The sequence below is a fragment of the Melanerpes formicivorus genome, unplaced genomic scaffold (assembly GCF_026170545.1).
Source record: "Melanerpes formicivorus ecotype bairdi unplaced genomic scaffold, bMelFor1.0.p_v2 SCAF_35, whole genome shotgun sequence".
Classification (NCBI taxonomy): Eukaryota; Metazoa; Chordata; class Aves; order Piciformes; family Picidae; genus Melanerpes; species Melanerpes formicivorus.
In genome coordinates, this window is record NW_027142387.1 from 5,085,751 (window position 1) to 5,106,679 (window position 20,929).

Sequence of the window (20,929 nt, forward strand, 5' to 3'; positions counted from 1 at the left end):
CCTGCTTTGAACACTTCCAGGTGTTATTATCTCCATGGCAAAAGGTTTGTTGCCCCCTACCCTGGTGGTTTTAACCTAAAATTCTTGTGCTCAGTTTAGACATAGATTTGGTTGGTAGGGACCTTAAAGATCATCCAGCTCCAATCCATGCCATAGGCAAGGACACCTCCCACCAGCCCAGCTTGCTCAAGGCCTTGAACACCTCTAGGCTTGGCGCCTCCACAACCTCCCTGGGCAACCTGTTCCAGTGTCTCCCCACCCTCATGGGCAAGAATTGCTTCCCAAAAAGAGCTGAAGAGGCTCCAGGGGCTTCGGGCTGTGGCAGTGCACCCATTTGTAACACAAGCACCTCATTCTAGAGCACGGTGAAGGTGGTGCCATGAAAAGACAGCAATGAAACTGGCCACCTGCCCAGCACTGGTGTCACCTAGCACAGTGAAGTGGTTACACTTCTACTCAGCTCCTCCTTGCCATCTGAAATGCTCCATCAAAACCTAGCAGCTCTCACCAGGAGGAATTCACACCACCACCACCTCCTGGACTGACGACTCAGAAGCATTCCCCAGGGTGTACCTTGTTTAAAGACTCTGCTGAATCACTCTTGGTGGCAGCTCTGAGAGGTCACAGTGGGCACCTCACTGAGAAAAACAGAATCTGGCTGCTCCCTCTGATGATGATTTGAGACAATGTGCTGCTCTCCTGCTTCCTATGGTCCTAGAAGCCAACTGAGACTGCCAAGACTGAGATGCTGAGAAGGAAGGAAAGGTTTGGGTCAGACACCGCTTTCTGAGGGACACAGCTTTACAGTGCTGCACCTTCTGTATTTCCAAAGACACCTGCCCATGACAGCAGAACATCTGGAGTGTGATGACATCGGTCATGACTGTAGGACACTGGGAAGGGAGGGAAAACTTGGGTCAGACGCCACTTTCTGAGGGACACAACTTTACAGTGCTGCACCTTCTGTATCTCCAAAGAGGTCTGCTCATGATATGAGAACATCTGGAGCGTGCTGATGTCAGTCAAGGCTGTAAGATACTGAGAAGAAAGGAAAAACTTGGGTCAGGCACCACTTTCTGAGGGACACAACTTTACAGTGCTGCACCTGCTGTATCTCCAAAGAGGTCTGCTCATGATACCAGAACACCTGGAGTGTGATGACATCAGTCACAACAATTTCTGTAGTCATCTGGCAAAGTCCACTGCTGCAGCAGGGCTGGGTTTGCCAGGACCCAACGTTTGGACATCTCCAGGCTGCTTACTGAGGTTAGAAACACGTCAGGTAAAAAACAAAAGAGAGCAAACCCTTGGGTTTGGGGCTTTTGTGTTGCCTCTCAGAGCTTGGAAGCCTGCCCCAGAAGAACTCCTACGTTTCTTACTCCTGCATGCTTGTTTCTACTACGGCTTGGGCGGGTACCCCTTGGAGGTGGAAAGCGAAGAAGAGAAGGTTCATGCACAGCGAACAAGTTTACAGCTGGGCTCTCCAGAGCTGCCTCCCCACAGGGTCCACTCTGGTCCAACTCAGTTCTGCAGCAAACCAGCCCTGCTGGGGGGCCTGGCAGATGGGCTGCAGCTGGGGCTCTGGGTGAGGACATCATGCGGCACGGCCTCGGCTCAGCCTGGCTCCTGATCCCCTGCTGGGGTTAGGAGTCTGGGTCTGCATCAACTCCACAAACTCATCAGCTAAGATAAAAAACAAGCCCAGGGCCCATGGTTTGTCTTCCTCCAGGCAAGAAGAGGCTCTCCCAGTGATCACAGGCATGTCTGCTGGTCTGTTGAACTGTCTGAAGAGCAGATGGATGTGCAGCGACTCAGTGGCTCCGAGGTCCCACTGAGTCCCACGGGAACAGTCCTGATGTCACCCCAGGAGCACAGTGCAGCTAAATGGATGTCTCCCATAGCTGGCAAGGAGAAGAAACACAAACACACCTTCAGCATCAAGAGACAAGCAGCTGTAAGCCAAACGGTGGGAGGGGCTGCTCTGGCGACCTGCATCTATGTCACTTGGGTCACCAAGGCTGTGCTCTTGGTCCCCTCCCAGCCTCTGGTGGGTGTCTCTTCTTAGAATCATAGAATGGTGGGGTTGGAAGGGACCTCTGGAGATCATCCAGTCCAACCCCCCTGCCAGAGCACGGTCACCCAGGGCAGGTCACACAGAACACATCCAGATGGGGCTTGAAAGTCTCCAGTGATGGAGATGCCACCAGCTCTCTGGGCAGCCTGCTCCAGTTCTCCAGCACCCTCACACCAAAGAAGTTTCTCCTGATGTTGAGGTGGAACCTCCTGGTTTCTAGTTCATGCCCCTTGTTCCTTGACCTATCACAGGACACCACTGCCCCTTCTTCTTGCCCCCCACCCCTCAGGTATTTACAGATGGTGATCAGATTCCCTCTGGGGCTGCTCTTCTCCAGGCTCAACAGCCCCAGGGCTCTCAGCCTTTCTTCAGCAGACTCCTTTTTTTGTCACCAACAGGACAGAGAGCAGTTCCAGGAATCTTGTCTGTGTCAGGAACACAGAATCATGGAATGGCTTTGGTTGGCAAAGCCCTTTCAGATCACCCAGCCCAACTATTCTCTAACTCTGCCAAGGCTGGGGCTAAGCCATGGCCCTCAGCACCACCTCTCTTCCTCTGGGAACACCTCCAGGGATGGGCATTCAGCCACCTCCCTGGGCAGCCTGTGCCCTTTCAGTCAAAAAGGTTCTTCTCGTGTCCAACTTAAACCTCCCCGGGGTCAAGTTGTCCCTTGTTCCTAGGGAGAAGAGCCCAAGCCCCACCTGGCTCCAGCTTCCCTTCAGGGAGCTGTAGAGAGCAATGAGGTCTCCCCTCAGCCTCCTCTTCTCCACACTAAACACCCCCAGCTCCCTCAGCTGCTCCTCACCAGCCCTGTTCTCCAGACCCTTCCCCAGCTTCCTTGCCCTTCTCTGGACCTGCTCCAGCCTCTCAATGGCCTTGGAGTGAGGGCCCCAAAACTGAACCCAGCCAGCACTCCAGGTGTGCCACCGCTGCTCTCACCCAGTCCTGGACCTGCCATCTGCGTTTTTGGAAACCAGCAGAAGATGAGGTCAGGTCAGTGATCAAGGGGTGGGGGTAGAAGAGGGCCACCTACCCTGGCACTTTGTCTGTTGGCTTTCTTCTCCTCATCGGGCAGCGGTGGCATGGGGTAAGGATACTTCCTGCTAGAAGCGATGGAGCCCGTGGATGAAGATGGAGACTTGGCAGGAGAAAGGGTCCTGAGGTGGTGAAAGACACAAAATCAAGGTGGTGGCTGCAGGCCCCAGCACTGCCTCAGCAACTGCCACTGCTCTGCAGCCTGGTTCCGAGCCCAGCACCTGGCTCAGCACCAGGGCAGCGAAATGGGCTGATCAATACTTTCATTAACAACTAACCCATTTCCTAAACTGATCAATCAATTTGATGGGTTCATGAGCCAATTTCCTGAATAATTAACCATTTCCCTATACATGGCATACAATTTCCTGAATAATGGAAGAAATTGCCTGGATTAGTGAAGACATTTCCTGAGTAATTAATAAAATGAACGAGGAAATGTCCCAAGTAATTAAGACAATTAATAAGTTAATGAGGAAATGTCCCCCAAATTAAAATGAGTGAATGAGGAAATGTGCTCAATGATTAATAAAATCAATGAATTAATAAGCTTTCTGAATAAGTGATAAAATGGATGAAGCAATTAAGACGTTTCCAGAATGATATAATTAGTGACTCAAAGAAGTAATTTCCAGAAGTGATAAAATTAACGAATCAGTGAAGAAATGTCCAGAATAATATAGGGAATGACTCAAGACACTTCCAGAATAATTAATCAGTTAATTAAACTGATAAAATTAATAAATCAATTAAGACATTTCCAGAATAATATAATTAATGATTCAATTAAACTGATAAAATGAATAAATCAATCAAGAAATGTCCAGAATAATATAATGAATTACTCAAGTAAGTAATTTCTAGAATAATTAATGAGTTAATGAAACTGATAAAATTAATAAATCCATTAATAAATGTCCAGAATAATAGAATTAATGACTCAAATAAGACATTTCCAGAATAAATGAGTTAAACTGATAAAATTAATAAACCAATGAAGAAATTACCAGAATAATATAATTAATGACACAAATAAGTCATTTCCAGAATAACTGAGTTAATTAAATTGATAAAATTAATAAATCAATTACGACATTTCCAGAATAATATAATTAATGACTCAATTAAACTGATAAAATTAATCAATCAATCAAGAAATGTCCAGAATAATATAATGACTCAAATAAGACATTTCCAGAATAATTAATGAGTTAATTAAATGGATAAAATGAATACATCAATTAAGACATTTCCAGAATAATATAATTAATGACTCAAACTGATAAAATTAATAAATCAATTAAGAAATGTCCAGAATAATATAATGAATGACTCAAATAAGACATTTCCAGAATAATTAATGAGTTAAACTGATAAATTTAATAAATCAATTAAGAAATGTCCAGAATAATATAATTAATGACTCAAACTGATAAAATTAATAAATCAATAAATGTCCAGAATAATATAATGCATGTCTCAAATAAGACAATTCCAGAATAATTAATGAGTTAAACTGATAAAATTAATCAATCAATTAAGACATTTCCAGAATAATTAATGAGTTAAGTAAAAAACTTCCTGAGTAATTAATACAATTAATGAAGAAATGTCCTGGATGATGAATAAAATTAATGAATTAATAAAGGCATTCCCTGGATAATGAAGAAAATGAATGAATTTGTGAATAGTTGTGCCCAATCAATTAACACATTTACTGAGTAACGAAAAGATCTCCTGAATAATGAATGTCTCTAATTAATGAGTAGATCTCCTGAAGAATGAAGGTAATTAATGAATTCATGTATGCATTTCCTGAATTAGGGAATCCACGTTCTGAATAATGAATCTAATGTCTGAATTCATGAATTAATTTCCTGGATTAATGTTTTCCTGAACAACAAATACATTTCCTGATCCACTGCATGAATTTCCTGAATAATAATGAGTAGATTTCCCCAATCAATTTCCCCAATTAGTGGGGGGGGGGGGGGGAAATTGCCTGAAAAAAATTAATCCGTTTCCAGAATGAATGAATAATTTTCCCAAACTAATAATGACATATTAATGATATAATATTGACTAATAATAATAATAATAATTGTCTAATAATGATATATTAATAATAGGATTTCTGGAGACTAAAGCTCATGAACAATGAATACATTTCCCAAAGAGTGAATGAATTTAACAAATTAATGAATACCTTTCCCAGGTTAAGGAATAAATTTCCCAGATCAATGACTAAATTTCCCCCATCAATGAATCACTTCCCCAAATGACTGAATTATTTCCTGCATTAATGACTAATTTCCTGAATAAGAGTAATAAAGTTATTGATAGCTTTCAGGAACACTTGGAAGAAGAAGAAGAAAATAAATCTATTTCTTCTTAGAATTTCAATAATCACAGCACCATGGAATGGTTTGGGTTGGAAGGGACCTTGGAGATCAGCCAGTTCCAACCCCCCTGCCATGGGCAGGGACACCAGCCCAGCTTGCTCAAGGCCTCATCCAGCCTGGCACTGAGCACCTCCAGGGAGAGGGCATCCACAGGTGAATGCCACCCTCTGAAGCTGTTGTGTCTGCTGGGGCAGTTCAATCATTTGATCATCCATCACCCAACACCTACAGCTGGAGAAACACAGAGCTAAAGGCCAGAGGTGGCCCTCATGAAGCCTCCAGAGATACAGCGACGGTCCAAGTACAAGCTGAGCAATGCCTCCTGCCAGTGTTAGCTACAGGGCAATTGCCAGTGTCTGGATGCAATCTCATCATCTCCACATCTCCACGGATGCAGACATCAATCTGTCACCTCTACAAGCTGGTAAGTCACAGGGGAGCATGCAGGGGCAGGGCAGGGCTGTTAGTGGTGGGGTGGACCAAGGCACAGACACGGTGCTGAGACAGACTGGTGGGACATGCAAGCATCACACGGTGCAAGTTGTTCCAGCCAAAGAAAGAGTCTGATGAGGAGAGACCAAACCATGGGCTGATGGGTGGCAGTCAGCAGTGACTCGAGTGAGCAGGAGCAAGGAGATGCTTGTGGCAGATGGAGGTCACGTCAATAAGGCAGCAGCAGCACTTTATTGACTGATTTTATACCCAAGAACAAACTCTCAGTGCTGCTGGGGTGGGATTTGAACTGCTCCCACCTGAGAGCTTCCTATCGGGGCAAAAAAAAAGGGAAAAAGCCTCCAGGTGGAAAACTGGAGCTACCCTGGCCTGGTCCTGTCCTGCAGACTGAGGGCATTTATCTGAGGAGGCCTCCAACTGGTGCAGGCTCATCAACCAGACCCTCCCTGGACAATAAGCCTCCAACTGCAGCTGCCCTGGCCTTGTTCTGTCCTGCAGACTAAGGACACCTCCCTCAGGAGGCCTCCAACTGCAGACACATCACCCAGACCTTTCCTGAGCACTGCTGCCTCCATCTGCTGAGCTTAGCAGCTCCCTGAAGGTGGAAGGTTTCCCTTGCTTTCCACAAGTCTCCCAAAGCCCTCAAGGGCAGGAGGGCTGCATGCTGTGCAGCTGTGGACACCAGTGAAGAGCACCATCGCCCACACCAAGGAGATACCCACACAGCTCTGGCTCTGGGAGTTGCAGGATCCCTTCATCTAGGGAAGGACAAGGACTCTTCTGTGTCTGGAGCTGGTTTGGATGTCTGTTTCTCAGTGACATTAAATCCTTAGTGGCTGGGTTTGGACCACTCTCTCATCTGATTGTGTCTGTAGCACCTTCTCTTGTCTCCCATACAATGACTGATGGTAACCACAACCAACAAGGTGGCCATGGGCATTACATGGTGAGAGCTCTCCAGTCTGGCCCATGACGTCCTGCTGACTCATGTGGTAGCTTTTGAGTCAGACAGGGTGGTGCAGCTACCAACACATCATCATCATCACATGCACTTTGGTAACCCATTAAGGTCAAGTGGCCAGAGGTTAATGTTTCCAGGAAGCAAATCCCCAACAGCTACTGCAGGAGAAAAGGAGATGTTCACCAAACTGGGCACCAGAGTGCACGTGGAGGAAAAAAGGGCAGTTAGAAAAGGAGTCAAAATCTAGAGGAAGGTTCCCAACAGTGCCCTGAGGTCCACTACCAATGGTTGTCCTCTCATCCCTGCCCACACTTGGACTGGTGAGGATCACTGACCAACTCTTGGTGGATCTAGAATGAAAAAACAATGCACCTAGAGATGAGCAGCATGGAACTGGGGGTGCTACCTCTGCCTTGGCCAGCCCTGCCAGGAAGCTGCTTGTAGAGGTGCCACAGCCAGGAGGTGTCACACAGAATGGAATCATCTCCATCCTGTGTGTCACAACCAGTAACAACATCTCCTCCACAGCACAGGCTCTTCCCACCACTGGTTTTGGGCATTGCAGGAGAGAGAAAGCCATGGCCAATCTACCTGCCCATGAGCCTCAGCAGGAGGTGCTGGATGGCACAATAAAGCCCCAAGGGTGGGGTACCTGGAACAGCTTCCCTGCATCTCTAAGGAGCCAGGCAGCTGACCACCAGAACTCAATCAAATGCTGCTTTTCCAGTGGAGCTGCCTACACTCCCTTCTTCTCAATCCCACTTTGTGTTGCCTGCTCAACACCAGCTACAGAATCATAGAAATGTTTGGGTTGCAGAAGACCTCCAAGACAGAGTCCAGCCCTCAGCCCAACACCTCCATGTCCATTAAGCCATGTCCCAGAGTGGACACAGGTCCACATGTTTCTTAAACCCTTCAATGGATGGGGACTCCACCACCTCCCTGGGCAGCCTATTCCAGTGCCTGACCACTCTTGCAGGACAGAAATTGCTCCTCATGTCCAACCTAAACCTCCCCTGGAGCTATTTGAGGCCTCTTGTCCTAGAACCTGAGATTGCAGCTCTACCTGATCTGCACACCCCTGCCCACCTGCACATGGGAAGCTCATCTTGTCCAACCCCCCTGCACTCAGCAGGGACACCTCCAACTAGATCAGGCTACCCAAGGCCACATCAAATCTGCTCTTGAATGTCTCCACAGACAGGGCCTTGCACTTTGCCTCAATGAACCTTATGATTCAGAGTCACAGAATGGTTTGGGTTGGAAGGGACCTTTATGTTCATCCAGTTCCAACCCGCTGCCATGGGCAGGGACACCTCCCACCAGCCCAGCTTGCTCGAGGCCTCATCCAACCTGGCCTTGAACACCTTGATGCTGCATCCTGAGTGAGAAATGTGGTCCTCTGGGGGGGGTGTGTGCTTGACAGCCCTCAGGCTGTGCCCTGCCCTCCTGGTGTGCTGTGTGTCCCAGATTCGCATGGAGCCCAAATGAGAAGGAGCCAGAGCTGCCCTTGCTCATTTGGAGGACAGAAGACAGACAGAAATTAGGGATACTTGCAGGGGTCTTTGAGGTTAAGGAGGGGCAGGACTTTGCAGTATGGGGTCAAGGGAGGAATCCATTCAGCTTTCACTGGGGGCTTTGTTCTCCAGCTCTCAAGTCCTTTAGCTTTCATGCCAAACCACTCCTTAAGCAAGAGCCCAAGATCACCTGGACATGGCACAGCAGACACTGGGGGGTTCTCCTGTCACCCCCAGGAGAAGCCAAGCATCTCACCATGCTGCCAGGACACTCCTTTCTGACCAGAAAGCAACACGTGGGGCCACTCTGAGTCCCTCTTTCTGTCCTGGAGGCTGAAACTAGGGGTGTGGGGAGACCCTGCTGTGACTGAAGGACAGGGAGGACAGCAGTGCCTGCCTGCTCTGCCTCCACATCACCTAAACACCGTGACACGTGTCACCAGGCCACACTACTGAACTGCAGCTCAACTCAAGGGTTTGAACTTTTAATCCTTTCAGTTAAACTGAGACTTTAGTGTGCACTCCCTAAGGCAGTGGGCAGGGGCAGTGTGTTAGGAAGCCACTTGCTCCATAAATGACCATTCTCGTTAATTAACACCACTTCATTAGTGAGAGAGATGCCTCATGCCCATAAAACAACTCACTTGGCATAAAATGATGAGAAAGCTACTACAAGCTCCAGATGATGGTGGGAATGCATGCACTACATAACACCCTTCTCCAGGGCTTCAGTGAGACATCCAAGGAAAAAAGAATTTTTCAGATTGCACAGGAAGCCCAAAACACATCAAAATGCAGCAAAGGAAAAAACACAAGAGAGAGGCCCTCTGCACCTACAGGAACTTGTATGGAGTTATACAAGCTAGGAGTCCCCAGGTTGGTTGTATGTGCTGGAATAGCTCTTAAAAAGGAGAGAGAATTAATGTCCAAAGTACCTAAAGTAGGGTCCTTCAGTGTTTTTATTCACATCTTCTACCCACTTAGCTACATTATATTCTCTTTTGAACCATGGGTTTAAATACCTGCAGAAAGCAATGGAAGGAACAGAGAAAGCAGAAGAACAAGAATAGAAAAAATCTGAGAACACACAGCACAAAGCTTAGCAAGGATGTCTTCATCCCCAGAAAATGCAAGTGACCATGGCAAACCAACCACTATGGATGGGGGGGAGGACTGGGCAACACGTGGGGCTGAGTGAGGACATCTGACCTACAGCCAGCCTCAGTCTGCTTCACCTGGAAACCCTCTGGGAAGGAAAACATCTGACCTACAGCCAGCCTCGGGTCTGCTTCGTCTGGAACCCCCCTGAGACAGTGTTCAGTTCATGAATGAAGGGCCAAATTCCCTCCTCTGCAGAGGGCCAGCAGTGAGCTCAGAGTCAGCTCCTGTCCAGATCCCAGGATTTGGATTCATAGTCTCATAGAAAGGTTTGGGTTGGAAAGGAACTTAAAGATGGTACATTTCTAACCCTCCTGTCATGGGAAGGGACAGTTCCCACCAGCCCAGCTTGCTCAAGGCCTCATCCACCTGGCCTTGAACACCTCCAGGGAGGGAACATCCACAACCTTCCTGAGCAACCTGTTCCAGTGTCTCCCCACCCTCACTGTAAGGGATGAAGGAGCATTTGGGCTCCAGCCCTGCAGTGTGCTTATTGAAGGCCCTTCTGCACCAGAAGAAGCTGCAAGCTAATAGTTGCATGAATACAGAAGCTTGGGCTTAGCCCTTCCTGCAGGAATGTATTTTGTCCTCAGTGTGTTTCAAGCCCTGGACTGTTGGCCACCACAGGGGCAGGTGTCTCCCCCTCTGGCTTTGCAATGAGCACTTCACCTGGCAGGACCAAAAGCAGCTTTCACAGAGGTAAGCTGCAGGTAGCTCACCTTTCATGTCTTGATACCAAACCCACACCTTTTGGGACCAGAAGTCTGAGCACTCACAGGAGTTACATGAAAACCAGGGAAAGAAGGCAGTGTGGAGTTCTCTGCCAGCAACATTAGCAGAGAAGATTGTTTTGTCTCAGCCCCTAGCAACAACTGAGGGAATTCCTGCCCCTCTGCCAGGTCAAAAAGAAAGGGGAGTCTGCCTGCTGCAGTCTGCAGCCTGCTGGGTGAGAATGGCAGCAGCTTAACAACCATTTGTGGTCACCACCCTTGCATAAACAGAAATAAAACCAGATTGTCACCAAGAGAGAAGGGAAAGAGAGCCCCTCCTGAAGGGACTGTTGGCATTTCTGGGCCTCTTCTCACCACCCCTGTGAGCGGAGTGGCTCCAGTGACCTCACACATGGGAACAAGCCTCAGGAAGGGATTGCTCAGATGAGTAGAGGTTGAGCCACCCCCCGACTGTTCAGCCCCCACCGTGTTTCACACCACTCTGATGACAAGTGGCAGCATTTTCTCTTTTTGCTCCTTTTTTGCTCTGGAACTTCTCCTCCCCGCCCCGCACAAGCGCAGCCACAGCCCTGGGCTCCAGGACTTGCCCTCAGCCACAAGTGCTTCTAGGTAGCTTCCTTACCAGCAACCAGGAGTGCTTTATGCTTTCCACCTTGGGCTCTCAGAGAAAGAAAAGGTCAAAAGTGGTGGTGCAGCAACAGATGAACCAACAGGCTGCCATCAGAACCAGCAGGATCTCATGAACTTCTGCTGCAGCTGCAACTACAGGTGTGACTCCACCACTGTGGGTACCTGCTGCAGCACTTTTGACTTGGGCTCTGTTGCTTGGCTGGTTTTGTTGTTGGATGGGGCATTTTTGTTTTGTTTTGCTTTTTCATTTGAAAGGGTCTTTTGGTAACCATGAAACACTCCCAATCTGGCTCCCTGCATTCCAAACCACAAGTGGTATCAAAGCATGCAGCTATCTGGCAGGGCTGTGTCACAGAACCATCATTCCTCACCTCAATTCATCTGTATCATAGAACCAGAGGTTGGGTTGGAAGGGACCTCAAAGATCATCCAGTTCCAACCCCCTGCCATGGGCAGGGACACCTCCCACCAGCCCAGCTTGCTCAAGGCCTCATCCAGCCTGGCCTTGAACACCTCCAGGGAGGGGCCATCCACAGCTCCCTGGTTAAGGTTAAAGTGGAGGTCCTGCAGACCACTGTGTGATACCAGGAGAAAGCTCTCAGGCTGATCCTGCTGGCCACACATTCACCAGCCAGGTGATCTGCATTGCCTTTCAGTGAGACGTTTCTCTTCCAGTCTGAGGGACTTTATACCTAAGCCTCCAGCCAGCCCCACAGCTCGCCTGGGCTCACAGCACAGCATGCAGCAAGGCAAAAGACCTTGGCCCAGGGGTCCTGGTGCTCCTCAGGCTGCCGAGGAAGAAGGAAGGGCAGCCAGCACCGCATCAGCAGGAGCACCTCCAAGCAGCCAGAGAGAAACTACTGTCCGGGAGGGAGGGGGCTTTGTCACGGGACAGAAGAGCAGCCTGGGTGCAGGGGGCAGGTGAGACTGACCTGTGATCCCGACTCCCTGCCTGGGGGTGGGCACAACCCCCTGGGCTTATGGCTTGGGCCGGGGGTTGGTGGGCGAGGGCAAGCCCAGGCTCAGATGCGTGGGTGACCCTGCTGCAAAGAGACAACACACAAGAGAGTCTAAGGCAGAGCTGCTGGCAGCAGCCACAACAACCAGGAAGACAAAAGCTCGTTGTGCAGGGTGACAGAGGGCAGAGCTGCTGGCAAAGGGCTCCTCCTCTAGGGCCTGCTGTGACACCAGGTGCCCATGATGTTCTCAGCTCAGCCAGAAAACCCCCTGCTAACTCTTGGGGTTTCAGCCTGTTCCACCAGCCCTGGGGCTGAGAATACTGCAGAAACCTGTGGCCTACTGGCATGCCAACTGGACCACCTGCCCTGAGTGACCACAGAAGGCACTGGGTTGCAAGGCACCTCTGAAGGTTGTCAAGGAGGTGAAGGCAGCCAAGCCCTCCTGCAGTGCTGTGCTGTGGGACTGGAGGTGGGCAGCTCTTTGGTTTCAGCCTTCCAGTAGTTTCTCCCAACCCCTTCAGTAGGAAGCATCCCTACAGCTGGGAGCAGAGAGGCTTGGGGAGAAATGATGGCCCTGCTTTGCCCAAGAAGAGTTGGACCAGGTGATCCTTGAGAACCATAGAGCTGCTGAGGCTGGAAGAGACCTTTGGGACCATCAACTCCAACAGCTCATCCAGAGCTCACAACCCCACCACTGCTGCTGAGCTACTGCCACTAAACCATGACCCTCAGCACCACATCTGCACTGTTTTTAAATACCTCCAGAGATGGTGACCCCATCACCTCCCTAGGCAGCCTGGGACAGTGCCTGAGGTCCCTTCCAACCTATGTTCAAGGCTTCAAGGATTCTAGTCCAACCCCCCTGCAGTCAGCAGGGACATCCCAAACTACATCAGGCTGCTCAGAGCCCCACCAAGCCTGACCTTCTTGTCCCATTCATAGAATGGTGGGGGTTGGAAGCTTTACTAAAAGCACCCCATGTTTGGTTGAGGACATCTAGAAACAATGAACAACCTCCCAGAAGAGCTCTGTCAGCCTCCACAGAGCTCTGCCCTCAGCAGAAGCCTCACTCACAGGTCTGGAACCAAGGTGTGAGCAGCACAGGTCTGAGGGCTGCAGAGCTCAAAAGTTTGCTCTGTGCCCAAAGAATTTTGGTGCATGGTATGAATCTCTATCTGTTGCTTGGCTCTAGACAAATAAAGCCCCTGGGAGATGTCAGGTACTGTACCAGGCAGCTGTTCTGGGCTGCAGCAGCTCACCAAAGCAGCTGAATTCTGCACCAAATATGGCACAAAGCCCAGGTCCCAGTTGCTGACTACACTGCCTCTGCTACTAAGAGCAGCCCAGCAGGGCTGCCCTTTCTTTTCCATCTCAACAAATATGCTTCACTGGATTCCCAGGAGACATGCAGATGGACTTCCCAAGTGCTGTACCCTGTGCCACAACAGATTTGATTGTCCTGTGCCTTAGAGGGAAGGTCAGGAGGTGAATTTGTCTGGCAAAAGCCTCCATGTGCTCTGAGGCATCCTCAAAGCTCTTAGTGCTGCTTGTTTCACTAATCCACTGTTGAGTCCTTCTCAATGTTCTCTGCTGGCAAGGGAGGTTCTCTCTCCAAACATAAAAATCATTTTGGTTGGAAAAGACCTCTAAGATCATCCAGTCCAACCTTTATCTAGCTTTCTCTCTCCAAACTGAGCCACTGGGCAGCTCTCTCATTCCCACGTACTTCACACAGCACCTGGATCACTCAGTGGGAGCTCTGAGGCTCCAACAAGCCATGCAGCCCAGGATGGACACCACCAGGAGAAAAAGCCTTGTCTGGCCTGGCAGGTTCCCCCAGGAACACAGAGGCTGTGTTTCATCCCTAAGAACATCCAAGCCTCCTTCCACTAGCAGCAGGGCTGCTGCTGGCTTGAGAGACCATGACAAGCAGCAAGGAAGCAGAGAACTAGGTGGGAATTCTCTTTAAAAGAGAAAGAAAAATGGACAGTGAAAAGGATGTACCACTCCCTGTCTGCCCACCCACTGCCTGAGTTCTCCAGAGCTCTTGGAGCAGATGTGTAACCCACCAGCTGAGCACAGAGGGACAAAAAGGGCCTGCTGGGCTATGTTTTGGCTGTTCCTGGAGCACAAAGCTCTTCCCATGCAGTTACCTTCACTGCAGGCTTCAGGGAGCTCTCTTTCTGGACCCATTCAGCCCCAGGGTGCACCTCATAATGCTGCCATTCATGGAAACTTGAGGGTTTTTTTGGTTAATTATGAATTTAGTTTACAAAATTGGAGGAATAATTGGAGGAAGCAGAGGACACTTTGCTACAGAAGGTGGTGCAATCTCATCTGTGTCCTTGGCAGCTAGGCCAGGCTCATTTTGCTTTTACCAAACTGTCTTATCCAAGGGGGAAAGAAAAGGCCCCAAATAACATTTTTGACTCATAGTTTAGCACCATGAAGCCCAAGAGCACAGAGCCACTTGACAGATCAACTCCTTCAAGGGACCCAGGGCTGAAGTTTGTGGCTCCATGGGGTCATTTTGACCGTGCAATGTTCTAATGGCAATGTGTTTCTGTAACTGCTACCAGAGGGTCTTCTCTGCCACCATGGTCACAGAAGGGCCACTCCTGTGTGGTCGAGGTCCTGAAGAGCAGGTCAGTGCTTGCCAAGCCCAAGCACCCATCATTTACTCACCACAGGAGCCTGAACCAGCAGGTTTAAGTGCTTAAGAAAGGCCCTTTGCCTCTGGGGAGCACTGGAGACATGGGGAACCAACACATCAGTAAGACAGCAACTCTGAGGGACACTGGGAAGGAGTGGGGAGCAGTTGGGAAGGACTCCCATTACCCATGGCTTGCAGGGCTGGCTGAAGGCTGGCTGTTTCAGGCTTGCAATGACAACCTTCAGGTTGCTCTCAAAGCAGACAGGTGCCTCTAAAACCCACAGGCAGGTAAGCAAAGATGCAAACCCTCTAACTCTGCCATGGCCCACCCCCAGGTGAAGACAAGGTGGGGCTCAGAAGTTCAGCACTGAACCAGGATACACTCAGCAATGGCAGTTTGCTGTAGACAAGAGCCTGCAGTGATGGTGCAGGCTGCCTCCATCAGTGGGCATTGCTATGGGAACCACTGAGAGGAAGCCTACACAGAAAAGAAATGGATCAAAGTCACTTTTTGAAGCACACACCCAAACCCTAGAGGCTGACACGTTAGCCAAGCCCTTCACCACAGCAGCAGGCAGCAACCACAATGGGCCACCAGGGCAAAAAGGCAGCTGTCTGCTTCTCAGGGATCTTAACTCTCCATCTACACAACCCTTTGGCTTTGCTGTGAGAAGCTCAGACTTACTCAGTTGAATTAGACCGTGGCCTAAATCTTTTGCCTCTGACTTTCTTTCTGTTTCCTCCTATATTACCTGAAAGAAAGCAAAAAGGATAAAGAGAGGTAGTGAAATAACTTGGAACTCACCTGCACCCCACGCCAAGCTGGGTGTTCTTTGGGTGTCCCCACCAAAAGTGTTGTTACCTCATTGGCTTTGGTCATTTAAAAGTCAAAGGTCAGCCCCTCTTGATTTAACCATCTAAAAATTACAGATCAGTTCCTCTTGATTTAATCATTTAAAATTCAAACTTCATAGGTCAGTCCCCAGTGGTTTAGTAATTTTATAAGTCACAGATCAGCAGTCCCTCTTCATTTAATCAATTCAAAACTCACAGGTCACTCCCTAATGATTTAATAACTGAAGAATCATTCCCTCCTGACTTAATAATGTAAAAGCCACAGGTCAGCCCCTAATGGTTTAATCATTTTAAAAATCACAGATCAGGCCCTCCTGATTTAATCATTCAAAAGCTGCAGGTCAGTCCCTAATGATTTAACCATTTACAACTCAGAGGTCAGCTCCTCTTAATTTAACCACCTAAAAATCACAACTCAGTCCTTAATGATTTTATGATTGGAAAAATAAATCACAGATCAGTCCCTTTTGATGTAATAATTCAGAAGCCACAGGTCAGTCCCTAAAGATTTAGTAATTAAAACCCCACAGATCAGTCCCTAATGATTAAATCAGTGAAAAGTCACAGGTCAGCTTCTCTCGCTTCAGCCATTCCAAAGCCACAGGTCAGTCCCCCTTGCTTTCCCTTGGACCACCTGAACTTGACACTTGCTTGACCTTCTTCTCTACTTTTTGCTGCAGCTGTGCCAAGTGAAAACCTCCTCAGTTTCAGTTTTCCTTGCAGAAAATCCCTGCTCTTGCAGACACCCATCCCACACTGCCTGAGAGAAGCCCAGAAAATGAGCAAGAGTGCAGAGACTCTTTCCTCTCCTTTGCATGAGCTGACCCTGGAGGAATGGAAGCTATCAGATGCCACTTCTGTGGGACGCTCCTAGGACATGGCACTGTGTACAGAGGGTACTTGTGCAGGGTACTGCCACCAAATCCCAATCCAGTTGATTAACTAACCCAATTTTCAGGAGCTGTGCTGCTGCCCTAAGTCCAACCCAACCTGGCAGCAGGGCAGCAGCGGCCCAGAGGATGGTGGCCAGCACAGAGGTTGACACTTACCTTGCCAAGAATTACTCCTGGGCCTCCCATTTTCACAAATATCTGAAATATGTTTTGTGTCTGGGATCCTTTCACTCCAGGAATGGGATAATCCATTGGACCTGCAAGAGGAGGGCTCAGATGTGGTCACTGTTGGGGGTATTGTCTCACACCAACATTAGCTCAGTGGCTGAGGCCATTGAGCCCCAGGCTGCACCTCATAATGCTGCCATTCATGGAAACTTCCCTTTTTTTTGTTAAACATGCAATTTGTTTACAAATTTGGGAGGAATAATTGGAGGAAGCAGAAGACACTTTGCTATACAAGAAGGTGCAATCTCATCTGTGTCCTTGGCAGCTTGGCCAGGCCATGACACAGCCTAAAGTCTGTCTGCACCACCAGAGCATCCAGCAGCCCTGCTTTAGCCCAGCAGTGGGAAGCACAAATACCAGCACACACCAGGTCTCCTCTGGGTTTGCAGATGTGCTTCAGCTCTTAGCTGAAGGAAGCTGGTCTCATGGTTTTATCACAGAATGGGTTGGAAGGGACCTTCAAGATCATCCAGTTCCAACCCTCTGCCATGGGCAGGGACACCTCCCCCTAGACCAAGTTGCTCAAGGCACCATCACACCTGCCTTTGAACACTTGTGGGCTTGAAGCATCCACAACTCCTCTGGGTAACCTGTCCCAGTGCCTCACCACTACTCAGTGAATTAATGACAGTGACAAACAAAGGTTTAAACCAAACATCTCCACCAAACAGTTTCTAACCATCCGTGAAGCAAGACAAGGCTCCTTTGGCTTTGATTACGTGACCATGGCTGTGAAAGTGTTGGGTTTTCATGGATTATTTTAGTTTGAGCCAGCAATTGCTCATAGATACATGCAGTGGGTTGGGTTGGAAGGGACCTTGAAGATTCATAGAATGGGTTGGGTTGGAAGGGACCTTCAAGATCACCCAGTTCCAACCCCCTGCCATGGGCAAGGACACCTCCCACCAGCCCAGCTTGCTTGAGGCCTCATCCAACATGGCCTTGAACACCTCCAAGGAGGGGGCAACCATGACCTCCCTGGGCAACCTGTTCCTACAGTGTACTTGAAAACAATTCTCAAGCAGGGAGATGATAAAAATCTGATGGACTGAAAATTGGGTTAGAGTGGGAAACTTATTTCTTCTGGCCTCTTTGTACTGCTCAGCAGGGTCAGGGCTTGGGAGAAGAATCAACCTCCGAAGCACCAAGGGCCTGGGGAGAAGAATCGGCAATCAAAGCACAAAGGACCCCGTCTCCAACACTCCCCCAAGAGAGAAGAAAGACTCGAACCTGCTGCAAAACAATGAAATGTTCTGACTAATGGAATAATGTGTGATGGAACAGGTGGAGAGCTGAAAATGCGACAGAAAAGCAGACCTCTTCTTCGAGCTGGACGCGGAGTTGGTGCTGACCCCGGGGGGCATGTCGCTGTAGAAGGAGTCAGCCTCACCAGGCTTCTTCACATAGTCACCCTGAGGCATTTGTCTGGAGCACAACAAAGTGCAGAGTCAGAGAGCTTGGGGGGCACCACAGCATGCTGAGATGTGCACCAGTAGTGGTTTGAAAGCAAGAAGCACGGTCAGAAGCTTTTGAGAAGCTGTTGACCAGCCAGCCACAGTGTACCCAGCAGGGAGGAAGCCCTTGAGAAGCTGGTAACCACCACCAATGCACCCAGCAGGCAGGAAGCCCTTGAGAAGCTGGTAACCACCACCAATGCACCCAGCAGGGAGGAAGCCCTTGAGAAGCTGGTAACCACCACCAATGCACCCAGCAGGGAGGAAGCCCTTGAGAAGCTGGTAACCACCACTAATGCACCCAGCTGGGAGGAATTCACAGATAACATCAGTTGGAAGAGAACCTCAAAGGTCAGCTTGTCCAGCCCCACTGCAGTCAGCAGGGACACTTCCAGCTAGAGCAGGCTACTCAGGGACAGACCAAGTGTGATCTTGAATGACCCTAGGGCTGAGGCCTCAACCACACCTCTGGGCAACCTGTTCCAGTGTCGCCCCACTGTCATGGTGCAGAACTTCCTCTTGATGTCCAACCTAAATCTGCCCTGCTCCAGTTCCAAACCATTGCTCCTTGTCCTATCCCCACAGGCCCTTTCGAAAAGTCCCTCCTCAGCCTTCCTACAGATCCCCTTCAGATACTGAAATGCAGCTCTAAGGTCTTCAAACCCCTCCTGTGCTTCCCATGTGGAAAATTGGGTGACCCTCTGATCACAGAATTGTTTGGGTTTGAAAAGCCCTCTAAGATCACCCAGTCCATCCATCAACCCAACACCACCACAGCCCTTAAACCATGGCCTAAGGTGCAATGGCCACACGTTTCTTGATGTGGGGTTGGGGAGGGAACTGAGGAAGATTTCACTGAACACCATGATCAGAGTTTATCAAAGTGAATGGTCTAGAGTGGTCCTTGAGATCCTGGATAGACATGTTCAGACATCTCCAACAGCCCATCACTCTAAGTGGGAAAAGCACCCTGGGTGAGAAGCAATCCTGCACCCTGAGCTGAAGCCATGCCTGGATCAAGCATCATCATCATTTGAGCTCTCTACTATAGACTGTATTGCTTTGCTCACATACCTCTGCCTTCTGTAGTTTCTTCCCATGAACAGCAAAAGAGCAAGAGAGAGGAAAGAGTTGTCAGTGTGCAGCTACAAGTGGCCAGTAAGAGAAAAAGAAGTTTTGCTTCACACATCTCTGTAGAGATTTCTACACACATTTCTGCAATCAGCATGCTCAGAAATTCACAAAATCAGCATCCCTGAGGACAAGAAGTCCAAGCTGGTGGCTGCAGCCAGTGCTGAGCTGCAGGTGGGCTCCATGGGGAGTTTCACAGCAAGGGAGGGTTGGAAGGGACTATAAAGTCCAGCCTCCAGAGCTGGAGTTTTCAACCTGTTCACTGTGAAGCTGCTAGCAAAAGGTGCACTTTGACCTCCACCTCCAAACCCTGACCCCACTGCCTAAGTGTGTCCCAAACCATAGAGCCAGAGTAGGCCTCTTGACCTGCTCACCACAGCCCTTCTGATCCACCCCAGGACGCCTTTGCCCTTCTTGGCCACAAGGGCTCATTGCTGGCTCATGGGCATCCTTCTGCCCACCAGCACCCCCAGGTCCTTTTCCCCAGAGCTGCTCTCCAGCACCTCAGGCCCCAACCTCTACTGCTCCATGAGATCATTGGCACACATGTATTTGTACCTGAAAGAAGAAGACAACAATTTACTTACTTGTAACCCCAACCAGTGATTCCTAGAACGAGAGCCAGCACTAGAATGGTGCCAGCAATAGCCCCTATGATGATGTTTGTGCTGACCACACCTGTAAACACAGAAAGAGGGGGAAAAAGACAGTTTGGGGAGAAAATCTCCCCCATAACAGAAAATGCACCTTCAAAAACCTGCCTGCACAACTTGTCCCAGGTTGACTGGTTGAAACCAGGGACATCATCTTCATCACAGAATGGCTCAGGTTGGAAGGGACCTCAGAGCTCACCTACTCCAACCTCCCCACCCTGGGCAGGGACACCTCTCAACTAGATTCAGCTGCTCAAGGCCTCACCCAATCAGGCCTTGAACACCTCCATGGAAGAGGCAGCCGTACCCTCCCTGGGCAGCCTATTCCAGAATCTCACCACCCTTGTACTGAAAAACTTCTTCCTCAGATCCAGTCTCACCCTGCTCTCCCTCAGCTTCAAACCATTCTCCCTTGTCCTGCCTCAGGAAAAGTCCCTCTGCAGCCCTCCTGTAGGATCCCTTCAGGGGAGAGAAGGGAGAGAGGGCAGAGGCTCCCAGTGGTGCACAGTTGCATGCTAACTGAAAGAGCAGCAGATCCAGCTCTGCTTAATGAAGCTTGCTGATCTCCAGAAGGATCCATGTCCTCAGATCCAGGCTTTGCCAGGCATTGGTAAGAAGGTTCCCAAGGTACCTTTCCTGATGGCATCTTTCTCAAAGAAGAGGTGGTCCTTGAGGCGCACGCTGCAGTCCTCTCCTCCCCAGAAGCGGTCGCACACACACTTGAGCTCATTGCTGCACACCTGCAACCAGGAGAGCAGCTCACAATCAGCTCAGAACATTCTCAGTCCTCTAATTGCTCATAGAATCATTAAGCAGGAAAGGACCTTCAAGATCATCGAGTAACTTAACCACCACGGCCGCTACACCACATCCCCGAGTGCCATGGCCACACATTTCTTCAACACCTCCAGCGAGAGGGCATCCACAGCCTCCCTGGCACCACTGCCCTGCTCCTGCTGGCCACACCATTGCTGACCCAGGCCAGGATGCTGGTGGCCTTCTTGGCCACCTGGGCACACCCTGGCTCATCTTCAACTGCTGTCACCCAGCACCCCCAGGTCTTTCTCTCCTGAGCACTTTCCAGCCACTCTGCCCCCTGCCTGGAGCCTTCATGGGGTTGTTGTGACAAGGGTCCTGCAGGA

The 20,929-nt window shown here is 49.4% G+C and overlaps 1 protein-coding gene across 5 annotated transcripts in view; it reads right to left on the bottom strand.

The window, feature by feature from the left end:
* Positions 1–800: 800 nt before the first annotated feature.
* Positions 801–20,929, bottom strand: part of ADAM22 (ADAM metallopeptidase domain 22) — a 79,325-nt gene continuing 59,196 nt past the window's right edge. Inside the window, exons 24-33 of one of the 5 annotated variants that reach the window (XM_068156930.1) lie at positions 20,419–20,527; positions 19,722–19,812; positions 19,078–19,095; positions 17,780–17,974; positions 16,478–16,578; positions 15,259–15,325; positions 11,894–12,004; positions 9,378–9,464; positions 3,108–3,231; positions 801–1,901 (exon numbers count right to left, since the gene is read on the bottom strand). In XM_068156930.1, the coding sequence (XP_068013031.1) occupies positions 1,881–1,901; positions 3,108–3,231; positions 9,378–9,464; positions 11,894–12,004; positions 15,259–15,325; positions 16,478–16,578; positions 17,780–17,974; positions 19,078–19,095; positions 19,722–19,812; positions 20,419–20,527 (924 nt within the window). In that variant the 3' untranslated portion in view covers positions 801–1,880. The remainder of the gene's footprint in view (positions 1,902–3,107; positions 3,232–9,377; positions 9,465–11,893; positions 12,005–15,258; positions 15,326–16,477; positions 16,579–17,779; positions 17,975–19,077; positions 19,096–19,721; positions 19,813–20,418; positions 20,528–20,929) is intronic. The other 4 variants (XM_068156928.1, XM_068156926.1, XM_068156929.1 and 1 more) reach the window with 4 other exon arrangements.